Below are 22,456 nucleotides of genomic sequence, written 5' to 3' on the forward strand. Positions count from 1 at the left end.
CTCATCTTTGTAACCCCTAAAGGGCCCATCACAGTGCCTTACATGTATCAGATGCTAAATTACATTTTATTACATTGAAATGAATAACACAAGTTGGACTAGTCATAATCATAGAATCAGAGATATGTGAAATGGAAAATATAATTAGTAAAAAAATTAATCAGTGTCTTCCTTTTGGACTCTGAAGTAAGTTTATTTCGGCTAAGTTACAAACAAAAGCATAAAGCCAGAGGATGGGATCAGCTTTAAAGTCAGTTCAGAATCACAGAAATGACCACCTAGAGCAGAAGTTCTCAAACTTTAGTATTAGAATAATTTGTAGAGCTTGTAGCTGAAACAAGAAAAACAATTTGATCATCTCCATACATGATGAAAAGACATCTGCTAAAGCTCCACATTTATTTATGGTAAAATCTTTTAAAAACAGGAATCAATTAAAAAAAGTCCTTAACAAGATAGAAAATATCATTTCTATTTCAACTCAAAAGCTAATGCATACTTAATGGTGAAACACCAGAGGATTCCCAACAAAGCCAGACTCAAAGATACCTATTTAATATCATTCTGGGATTTTTTTTATCCAATAAAATTATACAAGAAAAGAAAAAAGATACAAGAATCAGAAAGAAGACAAAATTCCCATCATTTGCAGATGATGTGATTGTTTATTTGGAAAACTCAAGAGGATAATTTGACAAGGTATTAGAAATAATAACTCATTGAGGTGACTAAACATTTGCTATACAAAACCCTATAGCTTTCTTTATATACATACATACAAATAATAGCCAGTTATAAAATATAATGAAAGATCTCATTTATAAAAGAAACAGAAAAGGTAGTTTCTAAAAATAAACTTAACAAGAGAAATGAAGAAACATTTTAAATGCTAGTGAAACACCTAAAAAAGCTTAAAAGGAAAACTTCCTGTTCTTGAATAGAAGACTCGGAGACGTAAGCTGTCAAGTCTTAGTAAATTAATTCACATATATTTTTTTAGTCACAATGAAAATGTCACCATAATACAAATACCAACATGATTTTAGAATATTCTAGGAAGAAAGAATAATGGCAAGAGACTAGTCTTAACAGATATGATAATATATTACAAACTTTAGTAATTTGCAGTTTGATAAGGCCACATGAATAGACAAAGTCTACTTCTGAAAATCTGCTCTGTAGATACACTTACTTGCAAATGTACAGTTTACGTAGATACATTTCACTGCAGCACTGTTTATAATAGCCAAATACTGAAAATAAATCATGTCCATTATTAAAGTAAAAAATAAATTATCTTTTAGCAATGGATTCTCATATGGCCATTCTCCAAAAAAAGTTTTAAAGATTTCCCCCTTGTCCATTTTAAAGTGAGGAACTCCTTTGAAAATTAAGACATTTTTATTTGATATGTACGTTCTGTGATATAAATTTCTATGAAGGAGGGATTTTTCTGTTAAAACTGGAAGGCATTTTCACAGAGGATGCAGTAGTCTGACATGCACACCTGGCTATCAATATAGAACTTGGCCAATTTTTGGTAGTGAGATTTTGACCTTGATGAAAAGTCAGGATCAACATGTCCAAAGAGTGAACACAAATTGTTCTATAAGAAAAGGCCTTAATTTTTAATTTGCTGCAGTTTAAGAGGGCCCCTAAAAATACCATGCCCCCCAAATTTTAAAATCTGGCTCATATGAACACAAAAAGGAGAACTCTAGCACAATATCTAAAACTAGGTAACATTCACCCTGTGGGAGCTGGTTTCTTCAGTGAAGAAACACTAAATAGTAGGGATATGAGCCCTTCTATAAATGTATCAAGCAAATAAAAAATGTTAGTAATAGAAAGTACACCTAGGTATTTCATTTTCCCATACCCAAGACAGCAACAGAAGGAAACAGGACTGTGGCATCTCTAGAATTCTCAGCAGTTCTTGAGATTCTGTTACCATGACTCTAGCAAAACTCACTAACAGGTATATTTTATCAGAAAATTTCTAGAGGGCCCTCAGCTTTCTTATCTCAGTTACCTTCTTCTAACCTTCCTCTTCAACCTGACAAAGGACAGATAAATGCCTACTCACAATGTCAGTGTCTACAGACACTGTATATGCATGCCTGAGAAGAAGCCTGTCCTGAAATGAAAGTCAGCTATCTGATATATAAACTGATGTCTGAATCTCTAGAGTTTGACTTTCTTCTATTAAAAACTGTTTGGTTCCATAAGCCCTGTGGATTCATATCTTATCCTATCTTTCATTTATCATGTCTTTCAAAATATGCTCCAAATACAAATCTTAAAACCTTTCCTATAACAGGGATAAAGTGTACTAATTGCTTCAGGGAATATAAAAACATACTAAGTAGAGTCCTTGCCTTTATGTCCTTGCTATTATGTCTCCCTTGCTAGAATGTGAACTCTAAGAAGGCATGGACTTTCTCAGTCTTGTTCATCACTACATCTCTAACAACCCAAAACAGTACTTGGCAGACAGAAGGTGATTGAAATATTTACCAAGAAATGAATGAACCAATGAACATGAAAATAGGCAACACACTTTGAATAATGAGAGAATATGCCATGCTTTCTGGGGGACTACTCTAGGGCCAACAGAAGTTAAAAGAAGGAAAACATTAGGGCAAGCTGCCTCCTGAGAAGGCAGGAGGAAATGGTAATTAAGCCGCCTTAGAAGAAAGGATTTAGATGGATAAGGAAGAGGGAAACAAGACTGGCAAAGACCAGAGATGGGGAGGACCAAATGTGTTGCAGAAGAGTGAAGAGGCTTGGGTGACCCAAGGAGAGGGTGTATGTGGGGGAACAGTAGAAGCTACACTGAATGAAGAGAGTGAGGAAAGTGAGGGCAGACTGCAGAAGGCCTGAATAAGTCAGGAATTTTATCCCCCTTGGTTGGGATTTACATTCTTAAATCTTCTTTTTTTTTTTTTTTGCGGTACGCGGGCCTCTCACTGTTGTGGCCTCTCCCGTTGCGGAGCACAGGCTCCGGACGCGCAGGCTCAGCGGCCATGGCTCACGGGCCCAGCCGCTCAGCGGCATGTGGGATCTTCCCAGACCGGGGCACAAACCCGAGTACCCTGCACCGGCAGGCGGACTCTCAACCACTGCGCCACCAGGGAAGCCCTTAAATCATTTTTCACATCCCCAATTTAATGTTTAAAGGAAAATGAGCCTCCAAGAAGACATAAATCTTAAAAAGCAGTAGGGCAATGGAGCCAATAGCCAATCCTGGGGGCCCACATAAAGGTAAAATTTGGGTTATAAAAGAGTCTTAAAAGTTACTATGAGTTCCACAGTTTATTAAAATTAACGGTTTATCAAAGAATAATAAAAAAGTCACAGGTCTAAATTCACTAGAGTTTTCACACAAAGATACTCTTTTCTTAAGTAGAAACTTACTTTCAATATCATAGCAGGGTATATTTAATCGATTTTTTAAAAATATTGTAACTGTTAACTACTATTAACTAGAGAATGACGCCATTCACTAATTCTGGAATACCTAGAAATATGCAGACATCAAAAGCTCTGAATGGTTATTAGACAGTCACAGTTTTGAAGACAGCTTCAGATAAACCTAACAATTGAGAAGCTGTAAATATCCTTGTTCTTTCACCAAACTCTAGCTATATTTAGTAGTATGATTTTCTTTGTTCAAGAGTTATTTGCTATAACTTTGTATTTATGTTCTCGAAGGCAGAATACCTTGGGTATATTAGCTAAGTTGATAGGTGGCTGCATGGATGGACCAACGAATGAACCATCAAATGACTGTATTTAGATCTGTGAGAGGTAACGGCTATATCCTTCATATATGTGCATCCTAGATCTTTCTTAGCCAGGGCTAAAGCTTCCAGGCTTTTGCAAACACATCTTTCATATTTAGCAACAATCACACTTAGATTAAAATGGAACAGAGGGAATAAGCGGGTTTGGAAGGGAAGAGCATTATTCCAGGCAAGGCGGCTTGTGGTTATGAGAGCAGGAATGGATTTACTGTCAAGCTAATGAAGCCTAATCATTGGGGCCCCCTCCCTCTCACAGGCCCCTTCCCGGGCCCACAAGCAGCCCCAGTGATGGGTTCACATGGTTGTAAGCTTCTGTAAAATCTGTCAAAGTAAAAGGTATAATCGAACTCATTCTCCTAAAGAGAGCCCTCAAAATAAGTTTCAGGCCACTCACCAACTGGGTCTGCCCTGAAGGAAGAGGCTGGTAGCAGGATGAATGCCGCTTCCTGAGAACATTGGCAGAGCAGGGGGAACAGGAGCTTGGGGTGCCAGTCAAATTTCTGGGGGTCTTCTCTCTATTTTTTTTTTTTTTAAAAAACACACCATTTCCGAGGTTCACAGTTCTCATACCACGATTTTCCTTTCTGCCTTTACATCTTTGCAAATGAAGTCACAGAAGACATTCAGCTGTTACAAACTTCATGTCAAGCTTTGAAGTGCTTTTTAATAGCAGAAATATTTGGCTCACGTGTGGGCTTTGTAGCTATGGTAAATACCTCTTAGTTATCTGTCGCTACTGTTATTCCACACCTCCAATTTGGAGGAGAAATTCTGCATATGCATTGAGGCACTAAAAAAGAATATTGAACTAAATCTCAGCTCTTTTGTGAACGGTTTCCTTTTATTTCTTCTCACATGGAGCTAATGCTTTCATCATACTGTACTGGTTATGGGTGGGAAAGCAGTGGATAGAAGGGGAACGCTGATTATTACATCATTGGTTGGCAGTTTCCTCTTAGCTTCTTGAAGGTTAAGTGGTCAAGTAGCTCCTTAATATGAGATCAAGGCATTTCAAGGACTGACTCATCCACCTGTTTCCTGGCAACGTGCTTCCGTAGACTTTGGACGAAATGCTTACAGTGGTTAAAAAAGAAACTGACCACAATTAATATGAAATAAAGACGGAAAAAAAAACCCCTCATCTTGGAAGTTTCTGTACGACTACTGACATACAGACTATATGTCCAGGTACATCTCAGAACAATATATTAGAAATAGCATTTTCGAGAACAATAAATAGAAACAAAGGCATTTTGGATCTACCCTGTGTTGAACAATGACATTTTGCTTCTTTATGTAACTTCATTATTTTATGAAGGGATGATAGAAAATACTACTGCACTCCATAAGTTAAACACCTGACATTTTTATTCCTCAAAGCGCAACATTTTAGAATTCTAGATGTTTATTAATTAGTGATTATTAACACCCAGTAAACAACATTATGTCTTGTAAAAACACAATCTCTCTTCACAGCGTGATGCTGAAATCTATTATTCCCCGATTCCATATGCTGAAATACACTCAAATGGTCACAAATGACCTTAAGCATTAAATAAATGTAAATGAGGACAACATAGAAAATGTGTTTTTGATTGATAACTAAAAGACCAGGTTGAAAATCACATCCAAAAATGAAGTCTTCCACAGAAGGGTATGGCAGTCTGCACTGTGGAATAAAAGCTGTCCTAAGAATGAAGAATACCCAGGTAGGAGATTGCTCTTTCTCTGGACCTACTGGAGGTTTTCTGCGAAACAGAACTGGTTTATTCGTTTATTTGAGAAACACAGAGCATACTGCCCCCTGTGCCATCAGCCTACTGTGAACATTCTAATGCAGGATTCAAAAATTCGTACATGGACACATTATATTCACCAGTTAATATAAGATAAAAGAAGTTATCACTACTCCATATCCTCATCCCAGTATGTTTTCCCCTTTAGTTTTTAAGCATTGTTGCTATTCATCCACCTTTGTTCCCCTGCAAGATGAGCAGTTTGGGGTGGGAAAGCATCCTCAAACATAGAGAAAACTCAAAATGTCAAAGGATGACAGATTAACAGTAATTAAAGAATTAATTAAAACTTAGATTGTTCTTCCAATAATGTCTGTAGTTAAACACATAAAGGAAAAATACACAGATACAGATATTTCTTGTGAAAACTACTAAATGATTACTTATTCCTCTAGGTCCATACCAACGGGGCAAAATTAAAATGTAGCATCACAGGAAACACCATTGTTTTGGTTGAGGGTAAGCAATTCTCCTACTTTGGATAAGAAGGAACAGAATCTAAAAGGGAATGAATACCTAGACTATTTTAAAACCGTGAAACAGAACAGGGTTTCTCAATCTTGGTTCCATTGACATTTTGAGCCAGAGAGTTCTTTGCTGGGGGGAGGGTTGTGGGGATGTCTTGCACAGGCCTAGCGGCATCCCTGGCCTCTATCCACTAGATGCCAGTAGCAACCACCTTGCCCCAGTTATAACAATAGAAAAGTCCCCTGGGGCAAAATTGCCCCCCTCCACCAGGTTGAGAACCAGTGAAATAGAGCCATTCACAAGAAGGTCCCAGGCTGGGCTTCTCCCAACCTCATACTGTACCCTCTCAATCCTTAAGTCATTCCCAACCCAGTGTTTAACATAGTTATCTTCAGTTTTTCTCATCTATTAATTGTAGGTAATGAAAACACCTGCCTGCTTCATTACAGGTTCTTGTAAGCATTAAATAAGATACTTTTAAAGTGCTTAAAACAGTGCCTGACCCACAGTGTTTAATAAATATTAGCTATTGTTAGTTTTAATAATCATCCATAGTACTGAGAAAAGCAGTTTCAACCAGTGTTTTAATGCAAAAAGGTATCTTACCAGCTTGATATGTTCCCAGTCTTAAACACACCAGCCGTCTGATTCCTTGTGATGATGTCTCTCACATCTATAGGCCACAGTTAAGAAAGCTTCTGCAGTGATTGTCAACTGACTCCCTGCCAGAAAGAGGCCCACAAACACTAACGATATTCTTATCGTACGCGGGATCAGCATGGTGAGAAGAGCTGTAGCGTGTGAGGCAGGAGGAGAAGGGTGTAGCCCAGGCTCTGCCACCAAATGTTGAATTACTTGTCACAGGCAAGCTCTTTTAATTCCCTGGACTGTAGTTTTATCACCCGTGAAATATACATTTCAGAGAGCACATTGTCAAGGCCCAGGGTGATGAGCACTGGTCAGGGAAGATGACTGCGCCATAGGTGCCAGGCCCCACTTGCTTAAAAGAGCTAGAAGTCCCAAGGTTAGCCTCTTTCCGTCAGCGGGGAGGGCAATGGCAGTCTTCTGAGACTCTCCAAGTTGAAGTATTTTCAGTCTCCGAAATGCCAGTGGGGAGAGTGAGGATGAGCTGCAGGGAAAGACTTGGGGGGAAGTGAGAAGGGAAAGATGGAGAAAGGCTGGAGAATCTCTGAGGGAAAACTAATTACTGAAGAAGAAAATTCTTCTGAAGTGAAAGGCCCCTTGAAGAATTGTCTTTACAGACTTAGAGTTTGGCCTTTGGCCATCGGCTGACATGTAAGGACTTGTACAAAAAGAGCCATATTTATTGAAGCCATGTTTTGAGGAGCTGGTCCATTAGAGAACAGAGTGCCATCTTCATGAGGACCCGTGGGAGAAATCATGTCAGGTTTCAACACTGGGAAAAACTGAACTTCAGATCAACTAGTTTTGCTTCAGCTTCTGGACACTATAAATCTTAGAACTGCTCCTGTTTCTCTTTTTGCTCTGGTCCTTGTGCAACTCAGAGCCAAATGGATGATCTCAGCTGAACAACTACAAGTGCTCTATGGCGCATCTTTCCTCTACCGGTCCTATTCCTGCCTTCATGATGTTTTCTTGGCTTTCTACTGTCCAACTGCCCTCGCTTTCTCCTTTATTTTATATGGTATATTCTGTGTGTCACTGTAAGAAGCCTTAAAATCCCTCTTTTGGAATAAAGCAAGGTTTAAATAAACAAGAAATAAAATATTTCCAGTGAAGGTTGCAAGCTGAACTAAATTGGGCCCATGGGGAGGACACCAAGCAGACAAGCGATGTCCCCCTATTGCTCAGAAAAACAGATTTCCTGAATGCTCAAAGCAAGCACTGGCCAAGATCTCCCTGTAAGAACAGAGCCACAGGACATTTTAACCGAAATCTCTGCTTGAAACACCCGGCACACCCATTTCTTCTCTGAGTGAATAAGCAGGTACTGTGATAGCTTTCTTCCCCCAGGAGTGGGTAGGAAAAATCAATTAGGTCTCCTAATGAAGGGCTTTGTTGAGGTTTACAAAAGTGCTATAATGCAGACTTTTTTTTTTTTCTGGGTGAACTTTCCTGTATGCAAATTAAATACCGTTAAATTACATTCATTAAAAAAATAAAAGAGACTAATTTGCCTACTTGTTTTGATTAACTAAAATGACACATCAGCCTACAGTTTTGTCTATTTCAGGAAGAAAGTATTTCAGGAAAGTCTTCTAAATGAAATGTCTTGTAGAAAAAGGACAGCTGACGTCTTTATTCTGAGAACAAAATTAGTAAAGAGTCAGCTGACAACTGGTTTTGATTAAGTTCCCCCACACTATGGCCACACCCTTCTCGGCGTTTCCATGACATCCAAACCACATGCCATAATGTGCTAGGTACACCTGTAGCGTCGTATGAGTACATGACTAATCTGTCAAGCCAAACATATTATTTTGTTAGTGGAGGTAATACGTTTTATAAAATAGTCACAGGGAAGTTAAATTATATAACTCAGAAAACCTATTAATAATTTTTAGTAAACATCTTAACACTATATACTTTTATACAATTTATAAAACTGTGAGTCCAGGTGATCAGGCTGAAGCAAGAATATGTATTTATATTCTAGAAGCAATTTTATTTTAATGAAAAAATTCACAGCAGTACTTAGGCTGCTTTATTTTTAGAACTGGGAAGGAAATATAGTTTGTGGTTTAGGAGGTATTTTTTATATGAAAACAAGTACCTAGAGAAAAAATGGCCACAGTATATTAAAATATTGCCTTAAGAGATACATTTTGATATTCGGCTCCCCGCCCTTTACTTTAGGTCAGATTCTGAGGTGGTTCCTCTGGCTGGCGCTGTGTCCAATAATAGATTTTCTCCTTCTTCTGTGTCACTTCGGGGTAATAAAGGGAATTCAATCAAATCGAGCCAGTCTGTCCAGGATAGTGTTCAACAGCATGCACCAAATCCTATTCTCTGAAGGCACCCACCTTCTGGAAGACTCCAGTGGGAGATGCTGGGTGCAAAGAAAGCCTTAATGTGATTTCTGATTAAATAGATACAGAGCAATCACCTTCAGTCTCCTAGTCTGGGCACCTGGACTTCTGAGCTCTAGGATATATGCTTGTGGCTAAAAGAAATCAGGATTCTATAACTAGATTTTCTCTTCAAACAAAGCATGGTTCAAGAGCGGGGATCCATCTTAATTTTGTTTCAGTTGATTTTTATCCTTAAAAAAAAAAAAAATATATATATATATATATGTTTGTATAATAATAGTTATTTGAACAAATTATATATGTTATATACATAAATATAATCAAGCTAATTATATATAAATCTTGTTTAAAATATTAGCCTCCTCCTGCAATCAGTGATTATTATATTTATCAGTAGCTGCATATATTCAATACATTTTTGAGAGTTGGCATTTTTCTTTAAGCAAGAAAGTACTTTTAAAATAATAACATTGTGATTCACAAAGCATTACTTTCTGGGTTTACGCTACCTTTAGTTTCATTGCACCTCACTGATGTGGCAATATTTGTTAATTTAAATGCTGTGAAATATTCTTAAATGTGCTTATTACTCATATGAATTGACAGTATGATGGAGAGGCGTTTTGAACTCTGTTAGCAATGTCAACTGTACATTTATGGATGAGAAGCCTTTTCCTCCAGTGCAAGATGATACTCACCAAATCGTTCTAGTTTTTGGTGAAGAGATGGTTTAATGGGGGTGGCAGGGAAGCTATGAAGTCACATGAACCTGACTTCTAGCACTGGTTCTGATACTTAGTGACTGTGTGAATTTGGGTAAATTAACTTCTCTGAGCTTCAACTCAAGAATAGGAATAATGTAGCTATTTTATAGACTTAGGGGTACCACATAGTAGGTGCCTAACACATAGTAGGTGCCTAAATCACGTCAATTCATTATGTTTTTCAGTAATTCAGGCAAAAGCTTTGGAGGGCTGAGAGGCTGGTGATGGTAACTAAAGTGAGGTTTGGCAGTTAAGCTTTATTTCTTTTCCCTGTTGCTCAAAACTATCATGTGAACACTTTTATTGTAGAATTTAAACGACGGGAAGGAATCAAAGAACTTCTGCCCTGTAGATTTTCAGTGTTTTTCACGTGTATAAATGTGCTCTGTGTAGGTACAGTCTGTGTCCTCCAAGAACAGGAACTTGGCCTGTCTTGTTCACTGCTATATCTTTCGCACTTGAAATGGCATGCAGTTAATAGTGGTTTAATTCCTTTTAATTAATTAATTAATTAGCTTAATTTATTAGCTAACTTAAATTTAATTTTCAAAGCTATTTGTTGAACTCCTACCCCATATGAGGCACACAGAGTCCATTTTGGACCTATCTAGTAAATAGAAGAACAGCTGACACTGATATTGGAGGAAGGGGCCTGGACCCAGGATGACGGCCTGGCATTCCCAAGGTCTCAGCCATCCACAGGCTGCGCAGTCACATGAAGCTTCATTTATGAATTATTCAAGTCAGAGATGTTGTTAAATAAAATAATGTTAAGCCAGGGGTATCTTCTTTAAAATTCACAGGAGATTTACCAATTTTTGGAGAATCCTAAGCTCAAGATCATGATCCAGACGGTGCATATGGTGGGGATAAGATGCTTGGGTCAGAATCATGAGCCTGGGTCGCCAAGCATCGCCATATTCTGCAGATAACCTGCTTGGTGTTTACTAAGGACGGGTCAGGGCAGGGTACTTGTGTTAGGTGAATTAGTGAGTGTTCCAGAAAGGGCTGCTCACCTTAGGTGTTGTACTTTTATTCATTATGATTTGGAAGAGGCTTAGCATCAATAATAACTCAGTATACCATTTCTTTCCCCTATTCTTATGTCACTGTCAACACCAGCTCCAGACTTTATTGAGTAATTATTATCTGGGGACACTTGGAGATTTCTTTCTTCATTACACTAAAAAGGCTGTGCTGAAGAAGAGGGAACACAGTTCACACTATTTTAGGATACATTCGAGAACTGGATGAACCAAACGATCCCATTTCTGATTTATCCTTTCTTCCCTGTGGGTACAGATAAAACAGCATCTGAAGGGCTCTCAGCTAGGGGGCTCTGGGTTAGACCCAGCAGTGCAGTTTAAAGGCCAAGGAAAACCTCGGGGACATATACCCATGAGTCTGAGAAAATATTTAACAACATTCCCTTATACCTCAAGTGTTACTCTCTTTTCAGATATCTCTATTTAATAAATCTCAAATCCACATCTAGCATTCTAGGTTCAAGGTAGAGAGCTCTAGAAGACATAGCCAAATCCGTTTGATACATTTTATGGAGACAATAAATAACCTTACAACTGGTTGATATGCTTCTATGATATAAAGATTCAGAACGCCTCCATTCATTGCCTCATATATTTAAAAAATAGAAATTACAGAAGATAAACAGGAAATATCAGAAAATGCTATTTTTAAAGGTAAAAATCAGAATCTTAGAAGCTTAAGCGACTAGGAAGTAAGACTCAGTTGGATTCACCCAATTCAGATGCCTAGAACAACAAAAATAATTTTTTAAATGATGAGAATAATATACAGGCCAATACTCAGATGTGATGTGTGATTGCCAGGTCGATTTTCAATTACATTTCACTGATGTATTCATTTGTTTCTTAATGTGCTCATCTTGCCCATTAAGAATAATTAGCAGCTTTGCTTAGAGATTTTCTGGCTTCTGGCAATGTTTCTCCCTCCTTTTTGTTGACATCCACTTTTACTTTTTAGAAAGTAATTTTTGGATAATATCCTACAACTGCTATATAATTTAGGCCTCCTAAAATTTTAAAGGAAAGATGTAAACAGTAATTTTTAAATGAATTTGTTTCAATCTATATGCATCAACAGTATGTGATTCAGTGAATCTGTTATTTTACAGAAAGTGGGCACACAAATAGAAAAAAAAATATTTCATTCATATTAACCTCACTTGGTAAAACAGCTTACAAGGAATGCCAGTTATAAGCTCTGGTAGCAAATCAAGAATAACATTAGTATCAAAAGCAGGAAAAACACGTTGCCAATTTTTAAAGCTTTATGCATGCTTTTTTCTCTTAATTAAAAAAAATTAGATCTAGTTACAACAGAAAAAGGCACACAAACATAGAACAACTGCATGATAAAAACTAAACCCTGTCAAGAAAGTCCTAAGAGATGAAATAAAACACACTAACAGTTTTGGTCTGCATCCTGAAAGGACCTACTTTATCTGCATTGTAAAGTTCTTCCCCTCCTGCCCTTTGGCACCCTGCTATATTAAACCCATTGTAAAACCCAGCACAATAAAGCACTCTCAGGGCTGAGCTTCTGAGGACCAAATGTTAAAAATCCATTTTCTTGGGAGGGGGCTGTACCAATCATTTCTTTGAAAGGCCCACGGAGTGAGTACAGAATCTGAGATTTCCTCTCTGATTTCAAGAGCTGGCATGGAATCTTTGCTGTTTAAAGCAAAGGTGCATTAATTAATGACTAGCATTGCTTCCCTTCTTTGGAAGCTCTGTAGTTTAGCTCAACAATAATTTTAGTACAATTAAATTTACATACTGACCACAGATGCTTCCCATAGTTTGATAAAAGTTCTAATTGGTTTCTGATGCTATTAAATAATAAGACACCTGCTGACTTGAGAAAGACCTCAGGTTGCTGGGCCCAATCTGAAAGTTTCCGTGGTTAAAATGACCTTCTTTTTCCCAATAATCCTGCTTTTTCTCTTTCCCCCCAAAAAACATCGCTGGGGCTGAGCCAGCATACCTGACTTCCTGTTGCTCTCTGTGTTCCCTGACATGTGGAGGAGGAGCAGAGTGAAATGATACAGTGCATGGAAGAACTCCGAATAAAGCAGAGTGAATGAAACAATATCGCTCATCTTCAGGAATATTTTGAGAAACTTGCGACAGTCTGAAGATCATGATTAAAATCCTGCATTTTAAAAAAGGAAGCACCTTTTGTGATCTCTTTCCCCTGTGTGAAAGGCCAAGATTGTGATTGGCTGTTTTTCCTTCCTGATTTTTTTTTTTTTTTTTAAGTGTGTCAGGCAATTAGCTGGGTGGGGCTCTGTAGAGCACACAAGTGCCGCTGAACAATATTAGCTACTGTGCTTCTGGCACCTCCTTTCTCCTGTCTGAGCAGCCTGACACAGCTACCGCAAATTTTATTTAAAAAAAATTATATAGCAGAGGCAGAAGAAGAAAATCGAAAATAGGCTCTAGTAGGATGCTTACCTCTTACAAAAATCAAAACTGCTTTGGCATTTTAGGGGCCTAAAATCCAAATAAGTAGATTGCCTCTTTCATAATGTAAATGGAAGGCACACCAAAAAATCCAAAGCAAATATATCCTCCACTTTTCCTCTCAATTTCTAACGGCTGTTAACTGCTCCTGAACAAATCAGCTCGATTGCTAAAGTAGCCACAAATTATGCTTGCTTTCTTAAAGTACAGTTCAATTTTCATGAACTCTGTGTACATATTAGTAAAGCATAATCTAATATAATTGGGTTTGAACTGTAATAGCATAGCAGAACAAAAGAGATAGCTTTTATAATCCTAAATAAAAGGAAATAATGAAAAACTGATAGCCGTTTCCAGTGAGGAGATATAGGGAACTCCTCGGGAATTAGAGTAGGTATAATATTGCATGGTCTGCACATACAACATCAAACGGAAGAAAGGTAATAATGAACATGAAGCTGGAAGTTAATTTTTACAAGCAATATCCAATATAATAAATGTTAAATCATTTATTTTATCCCGGCAAATTTCAATGGAAATAAAAGGACAAGAGTGCTTGAAAATTATTATGAAACAAATGTTCTTATTGCTTTGAGTGGTCCACAAATCATAAGCTCCTTTAATGAGAAGTGACTATAAAAATCCATTGAAATTAAAAAAAAAAAAAGCACTTAGTCGTATCCAGTGAATTCCATATATTTCTACTTTTTCTTAATTACTTATCATGTGTGTGTGGGGAACTCTCTTTTAATACCCCATGCTGTCTTTCTTTATATCAATTGTTACTCAGCCGGGAAAAAGGAATGAGCACAACAAACCCGTTTTCTATCTGAATAAGGATACTTCTGATGGCCTTTTCATTCCCATCAGTTAACAGAACTTCTTTGACATCTGCAGAAATAGCAACCTGAAAAAAGAAGGGAGCACAGCAAACAATGAGCAAATATGCTTGTCTGTGTGGAAGTGAAGACAGGAGTGACAAGCCTTCAGTATCATGCTTCCTCACCTATTTCTCTGTAACAATCTTCAATCTTTTTTCATTTTATGTCTGCATTATTTTAATCATTCAATCAAATCAGTCAATACTTTTATCATTCCATTTGCGGGAGCCTCTATCTTGCTATCATTCTGTTCGGTAATTGCATTGTGACAGCGGATGATGGTATTCTGAGAGGCTTTCATTTGTGGGCTTCTGTTTATCTAGTAGAGCCATCATACAAGGCTGTCACTCTGCCTTTCAGCTTGCTTCTGTCTGACTGCCTGATGCCCTTCATATAACTTTGCATTGCAGGCAGATGGCTTTGTGAGGGTAATTTTTTTGTGAGCTTTGACATGCTCGCACATTGGGCTGTAACCCTGACACATTGTGTAAGAGCGACAGGTTTGTCAAATGCCAATCAGTGTAACAATATGCTTTTATTTGTAGAGACATAAAAACTTGTCTAATGCACTGTGCTGCTACATAATATCTCCTGAATACATGACTCAGAACCCAGAGAATGGGGAACGACGTTCCTGAATGGCCAATCTAATTCAAAAGAATCTAATTACTGAGCGCTCTGGATCATGTTTGTTGGTGTAATAATGCAGGCAAAACATTAGCAGCTATATCATGGTGCTCCAACTGTGATTCGCCGGGCTATTCCTGTATCTTAGCAAATGGGACTATAATCTGAAAAAAAAAAAAAAAATGCTTTCGCTATGGCGAAGAAACACTGTGCGAGGCCTGGAATGTCACAACAAGCAATATTGACTACACTGAGGTAAAATGTTTCTGCTCATCGAGGCAACCATAAAATCAATATGATCCGAAAGTAAGTCAATCTAGAAGGTCTCTCAAGACCCGGCAGCTTGACCGCAGCTGATGCTGTTGACGGTTCTCTGACCCAGCAGTTGGAGGCCCTGGAACATTTTTCCTTTTGTTCCTCCCTCTGAATGGGATTGGAATTGAGAAAAGACCTACCATGAGCCCAGCCAAGCATGTCATGCCACCCCCTAGCTCACACACAGCAAGGTCCCTGAAAGAGAGAAAAGAAATGGTAGAACCCACACAAATTAGATGAAAATGGTCAGAGAGCTATATATGTTACAAGAAGAAATTTCCATCTGCAGTAAGAACGGCGCTACCGGGAAGTTGTGGAGACATGACGAGGCTCCCGCATGTCGTTTTGCGTTTTAAAAATAATTATGAAATAGAAAAGTCACAAAGCAGGCAAATCAGTGGGGGTTCCCTCATTAGTGTTCACTGCAACATTACCACCGCTGAGCTGAAAAATCGGAGAAGGTTCCCTTTTTTTCCCTTGTCAATGGCGCTGTCTTTTAGAACTAAACTAGCTAGAGTAGCGAAAGATAATTGTTAGGAAAGGATAACACTGTTAATCCACATTCATTCCTTCAAAAACAGTTAGTTAGACAAGTAAATGAAGAATATATATGAGTGTGTATATACCTATATTATGGTTACATACACACAACACACACACACACAAATACATGCAATCTTGAATTAAAAAAAAAAATTCTAAAACAAACTGAAACATTTTGGAAAGCTGAACCGCCCCCATAAAGAACAATTACACAAAGAGCATTTAGCAATTAACACTTAAATCACAATTGACCCCAACACAACACAGTGAATAAACAATGCAGGGACATAATATGGTTAAGCCAGCAAACCCAGGCTCAAGTAGTGACTGGGCTCTGACTTCACCGCTCACAAGTAAAGCAGCTCAGAGTTAAAGCTGACAGTCTGCGGGGGGGGGGTGGGGGGGGTGGGATGGGGAGGTGCAGTCTGGCACTCTGCACTTACCTTCCTCTTTGTGCCTAAATATCAGCCCTCAATGTGTGACATTCTTGCCCTGGCCCAGTGCTCGCTGATTGGAGCTCCAGGCAAGCTTAAGCACAGCGAGATGAGCAGATGCCAGACTTCTAGGGCAGCTCTGCAGCCCAATTCAGTACTGCCCTGTTCTTACTTTATATGCTTAGACTCTTTAAGAGATCGTTTCTTCTTCCCAGTTTGGGAAGTTTATTTCCTCAACAGGATAAAAAAAGAAAAAGAGAGAGAGAGAGAAAGAGAGAGACAATCAAGGGAGGGAGAGGTGAAAAGAGAAGGAAGAGGAGGAAAAGAAGCCAAGCAAGGACATTCATATTCTGAAATACACATAATGAGTATTTAGTTGTTCAAAGCAATTACAGACTGGTTGGTAAATATGGACCCACAGAGCTTCAAAAACTACATATTATTGACCCCATCTTGTAAATACATATTGTTAAAGCACACACCCAATCTTATAAGTATATATTGTTAAAATGATCACTAACGGCTTGTCTGGAATCATAATGGGCTATTCAGGAAGCATATACTGGATGACTTCTATAAAATGAGAATAAAATGAAAAAACCCATATTTTCTGGGTCTACCAAACATCTTCAGCATTTTTTTAAAAAAGGAGTTTTTTCTTCTTCCTGAATCCCACCCATGGGTTTAATCTATAATGCACATTGACAGTTGAAAACGTTCATTTCCATAGCACGAATCTGCAATAGTAATTTATATTTTACAAATACATATTGTCTTGGGTATATAAAATACCTTTAAAATCAAGGGTGGGATGGCATCTTTAAATCATAGCTGTGGGGTATTTATTTATCAAAAGTTCTGTAGTGATTTCCCTAGCAGAAGTTTAAAGAAGGTCTTTATTGTTTTTTTTGACCATCACAATTGGTAAGGATGGATTGAAGCTTCACTTTTGTTTCCCCAAAATCAAAGTGAAATAAAATGCCTTGAGTGGAAATCAAAAGCCTCTGACATACAGCAAAAAGCTTGCTGTGCAATATTAGTACCCAAAGGCAATTCAGATTTCTTTTTCAGAAGCAACATGTTTTCACCATGACCTTTTTCCCCCTTTCCTTCCTTTTTTTCTTTCTTCCTTTCTTATATATATATTTTTAACAGTCTAATTTGAAGAATGTAATCATGGCGATCTTTAATATGCAGACACAGTACCCATAGTGCGCTAAACAAATTTTTAGGTGCAGCTTTGTACCTGAATACATCACTGTGCTTGAGGCAGTAGTAAGCCAAAACCTCTTCAGCCGGCCAGATGCCTGGAAAACACAAGAGGATATAGGCTGTTTGATTACAGAAGTTTCTTCTACAAACACTCCTTACGGTCATTCTCTTAAGAAATGGCTTTTTGAAAATAATGTTCAGTACAAGCTATTTCAACTTGACTCAAACTTACCATAATTATTACTTGTAACGTCATATCACATGCATTTCTTTTGCTGTTGATTATAACTCTTTTCCCAGGAAAATAGGATAATATCCTAAATCATTTTTACTAGATTTCAGTCACAACGAAACAGTAAAACAATAACAACCAATATTACAAATATCCAAAATTAAATTTTAAATGGTATTTCAGGTAGATCTCACTCTTGTACACATGAATCTTCTTTTTGGTCAATTCATAAGCATCAGTTGAAGACAAACTGTATATGCAGCTCATATTCAGCAAAAATAAATGGAAAAATCATTTGCAGGAGCAAATAAAACCACTGAGGTCATTATACCTTTTTGTTTGATTCCATACTAATGTTTTTCAATATGTATAATTATTTCATTTCTTCAATAAAAAAATCAAACTGGAGTATAAAATTGAGAAATTTAAATTTCACCAACTTTAGTACATCTTTCAATTTAACAATAATCCTACCCACTAAATTCCATGGAGGGGCATTTTCTAAAATCATCATCTGTAAATCATTTATTTAGAAGACATATAGTTTTCATGAATGAATATAAATTGTTTTAAGAGAAGACAGACATGCTTGAAAATTATAGTTTCTAGTGGTTATCCCAGGATTACAAGTGCTTTTAATTTTTTTCTTTATACTTTTGGTGTTTTCCAAAAATTTTTACAATGAATATATATTGCTCTTATAATCTGAATAAACTATACCCTTATAAAAATTATGTTTTCCCCATGTGGTCAGACTTAAAGATCAGGCGGGGTACCAGGCATCCTGCACCACCTGGAGCTGAGAATGCCATGTGGTCTTGGGAAAGAGCAGGGAATGTTCCTTGCCTTAGTACGAAGCACTCTTCTAATGGGTCCTGATGCAAAGTTGAAACACCTAACGTGACTTAATTTTCCCAGATGAATCTCCAGCTTCAAGGAGTAAGAAATGCAAACATTTCAGAGAAGATGATGTCAAAGAAATGGTAAATAAAATCCTAAGAGAATCAATGGATAGACATACAAACAGCAAAGAAATGACTCTATAGAGCATCTGTTGCAGGAAAGTCCAGTCAGGTGTACTCACTAGCTCAGTCTTCCTGGCATTTCTGGTAGAAATGACAGTTTGGGGGAGAAACAAATTAAACCAGCAAGAAGTGTCTGTAGTCATATTTAGAAGGAAAGTCAGAGAAGCAGTGGAGTGTAGCAGTTAAGATCACAGGTACTTACGAACCAGACTCAGTTGGGCTCCAGCCCCAGCTCTGCATTCCCTAGCTGAGTGACCTTGGCTAGATTACTGAACCTCTCTATTCCTCAGTTTCCTCATCTGTAAAATAACATTATTGTAATATCAACCTTACAGGATTGCTGTGAGGATTAAATGAGTAAAGTATATGAAATGTATTTAGAACAGCTTCTAACTCATAACAATCTCAAAGAAAATGAAAGTTGTTGTTAATGTTTTTCTCCTGCAAAGGAGGATGAAAGAGTGGAAGAGATAATATGTGAACCCCGAACAATTATCCTAATAACCAGAACACATGGAGAGCCTTTTTAGCCTGCTCCTAATGATTAGCTTTGGCGTGACACCAGAGTCCTAATACCTGGCCTACCTCCACACAGAAAGAACTCCAGAAAGACTAAAACACATAATAAAATTCTCTGAAGGAAGAGCCCAAGACAGTGTTCCACACCAAGTGAATATAATCACCACAATAATGAATTTCTTTATGCCTTTAGTAGATGGTTTTGAGGTTTTAAAAAATAATGATAGGGGAAGGGTATTTAACTAAAATTCAAGCCTTGATTAAGTACAAAAATTTGACTTCTAAAAGGCATAGTCTTTTACAATAGTTTTATAATTTTCTCCCCAAAATTACAGAGGTTGATTTTTAACTAAATTAAATACAAAAGGTTCAAAGAATAAAGTTTAAAAATCACCTAAAATTCCACCACTAGTATATAATCACTGTTAACATTTTGGACATCATTCCGAAAGATCTCTCTAGGCATAAAGATATTTTACACAAGTGGGATCTTCTCTTGGATGTATTCAATAATCTCATTTTGCCCTACTCAGTATGATGGATAGATTCCCATGAAAAAAAAATACTGTACCTGCATCATTTTTAATGACTGCCTAAATATTTTATGTTTGCATCATAATTTATTTAACCAGTTTCCTTTTGATAGACATTTAAGTTAATTTCTAAGTTTTTGATATTATGAGATTATAAAGTGGTAAAATAAAGACACATTTTTTCCCCCAACATATAATTTTTCTCCTTAGGTCAAATACCCAGAAATGGGAAATGTGGTCAAAAGTCAAGTACATTTCACATTCTGATATATCAAACTGCCCCCCCCCCCCCCCCCCCCCCGGCAAAGCTGTACCAAACTACACCCCTAATAAAGGTGTTTATTTCCAGGGGACTTCCCTGGTGGTCCAGTGGTTAAATGTCCATCAACTAAGGAATGGCTAAATAAAATGTGGTATGCCCATGCAACAGACTATTATTTGGTGATAAAAAGAAATAAAGTACAGATTCATGTTACAACATGGATAGAACATGAAAACATTATGCTAAGTGAAAGAAGCCAGACACAAAGGACCAGATGTTTATGTCTTATTTTTCCATTTATGCGAAATGTCCAGAATAAATGAGGGGTGATTGCTACTGAGTACAAGGTTTCTTTTAGATGTGATGAAATATTCTAAAACTGATTGTGATGGTGGTCCCACTACTCTGTGAATATACTAAAAAAACAGTGGGTGAATTGTATGGTATGTGAATTATATCTCAAAGCTGTTATCTTAAAAAGTTTTCTCATTTCGTTACATGAGAATGTAATGGTCTTTTGAAAAAGATTTTATTTTTAAAGAAATTATACACATACATAGTTTAAAGAGCCACTGAGTTTTATGAGAATGATTAAGACAAAACAGTAGTACCCAGCCCGCCTGCCCAATCTCTCTCCTTCCTCAGGAATTTCTGCTTTCAATTCTTTTAGCTGATTCTTCTGGTAATTACATTTTTCTACATACATGTTTATAATGTTACTTCTTGATTTTTCAGGTTTAGGCAAAATCTAATGACCCCCATTATGGAAGGTAAGCATTTTTTGCCTTTATCTCTACTCCTCTCCCCACATCACACATACCATACTCCTCAACCTTCCACCATCACCATCTTCCTAATACAGCTATATTATAATTTGGTAAGGTCACTACTCATTGTCAATTTTATTATAACCACGAAAAAAAAAAAAACAACCGAGCTATGTTGTAAACTAGGATTGGTTTTTCTCTCATGCATAATGTTTCCCCCATCTGGAGTTTATAATCGTCATTTTTTCCCTCTCATTTGCTAAGATTTTTTATTCAATCTCAAAATCCAGTTGTTGATTTCCCCATTCAATACAGTCACTCACATGAGGTATTCTATCAACTTCATTAGGAAATATCTCCTGTGTTTCCTGACCTGCCTAGGTCTGGACTGGATGCCCAATATACTTAGTGCACCAGGGTAGCTCTGATCTCCTGAAATCCATCTTCCCTATCATTCCAGGCTTCCTTTTGTCCTTCTGCTGTGTTCCATCTCTCATGTCCTCTATGCTTTGTCTTCCTTTCTTGATTTACTTCCTCATTTTAGTGTAACACAGGCTCCGGCAGCTTTTTGAGAAAAAGTGTGTGGAAGGTAAATGTTAGAGAGCTTAGATGATTCAATGGTGATTTCAATTTGGAAACTCCATGTTTTTCAATTCCTGAAAAAAGGTTCTTGGGAAGTTCCATTGATTATTTCCTTACCTCCATTTTTATGTCTTCTTTCTCTGAAACTTATGATTTGGATGTTGAATCACCTGAACTCATCCTCTAATTTTTTTATCTTTTCTCTCCTGCTTTCCATCTCTTATTATTTTATACTTTCTTGGAAGTTTTTTTCAACTTGATCTTCCAGCTCTTTTATTGTTCTTTTCATTTATGCTATCATTGGTGGTAGTTCTCTGAATATTTCTTTTTCAGAGCATCTCACTCCTGTTTCATGAATGCAACACTTTTTAAAAAATACTTGAAAATATTAATTATAGGTTAAGTTTTCTTATCTTTACATAGTTTGTCTTCCTCATGTTGCTCTTTTCTGTTTATTGGCTTTGGTACCTGTCACATTAAAAGCTTTCCTCAGATACATCTGGTAGTTCTTTATTGTTTACATAAATGTGATTGTAGAAAGATAAAAAGCTGACTGGAGGTGAAGAGGGCTGAGGAGTGTGGGTGGGGTGTGAGTGGAGAGGCTCAGCAATCAGTCAGCTTACATTAACCTAGTCCCTCCACCCTGCTTTTGGTGCACTCTCTGATTTCAACTGTGCCTATTGTCCCCCAACCCAAAAACACTTGATTTAACCCTCTCCAGAGAATAAACCTCCTCTTCTGCTGGCAGTACAGAAGGGGAAGTTACCCAGTAGCCTGGAATGGGGAAATTACTGCTTCTTAACCCATTTTCAATCAATCCTCCTTATTTTAGCGCCCCCTCAACTCCTACTTTTAGAATTACCTGGTGACACCAATTCCTGAGCCTTTCAAAGTTTCAGGTATGAACTGTGTTGGTTCTCAACTTTCCCAATTGCTGGCTTTCTAATATCTGCTAAGTCAATGACGTCTCATCCATGTGCTTCTTGGCTTCCAAAATTATGTTCTATGTTCTCTTATTTTGTCATCCTTGTGGGTTTATGTCTTAAAAACATCCCTTTAACAGTGGTTCTGCTTCATGTAACAGCAAGAAACTCATTGGAAAAGTGATGAGAATAATTTTTGGAAGGACATACAAGCCAAGGATGCTAATGGCGAGGGTTTTTTTTTTTT

General features: G+C 37.4%; 1 protein-coding gene across 1 annotated transcript in view; it reads right to left on the reverse strand.

The window, feature by feature from the left end:
• The window catches only part of CAMKMT (calmodulin-lysine N-methyltransferase), a 410,424-nt gene that overhangs the window by 37,423 nt on the left and 350,545 nt on the right, over positions 1-22,456 (reverse strand). Inside the window, exons 4-7 of the mRNA XM_065890827.1 lie at positions 17,401-17,461; positions 15,318-15,372; positions 14,198-14,261; positions 6,677-6,743 (exon numbers count right to left, since the gene is read on the reverse strand). Coding sequence (XP_065746899.1) covers positions 6,677-6,743; positions 14,198-14,261; positions 15,318-15,372; positions 17,401-17,461 — 247 coding nt within the window. The remainder of the gene's footprint in view (positions 1-6,676; positions 6,744-14,197; positions 14,262-15,317; positions 15,373-17,400; positions 17,462-22,456) is intronic.

This window comes from Phocoena phocoena, chromosome 14 (assembly GCF_963924675.1).
Source record: "Phocoena phocoena chromosome 14, mPhoPho1.1, whole genome shotgun sequence".
Classification (NCBI taxonomy): domain Eukaryota; kingdom Metazoa; phylum Chordata; class Mammalia; order Artiodactyla; family Phocoenidae; genus Phocoena; species Phocoena phocoena.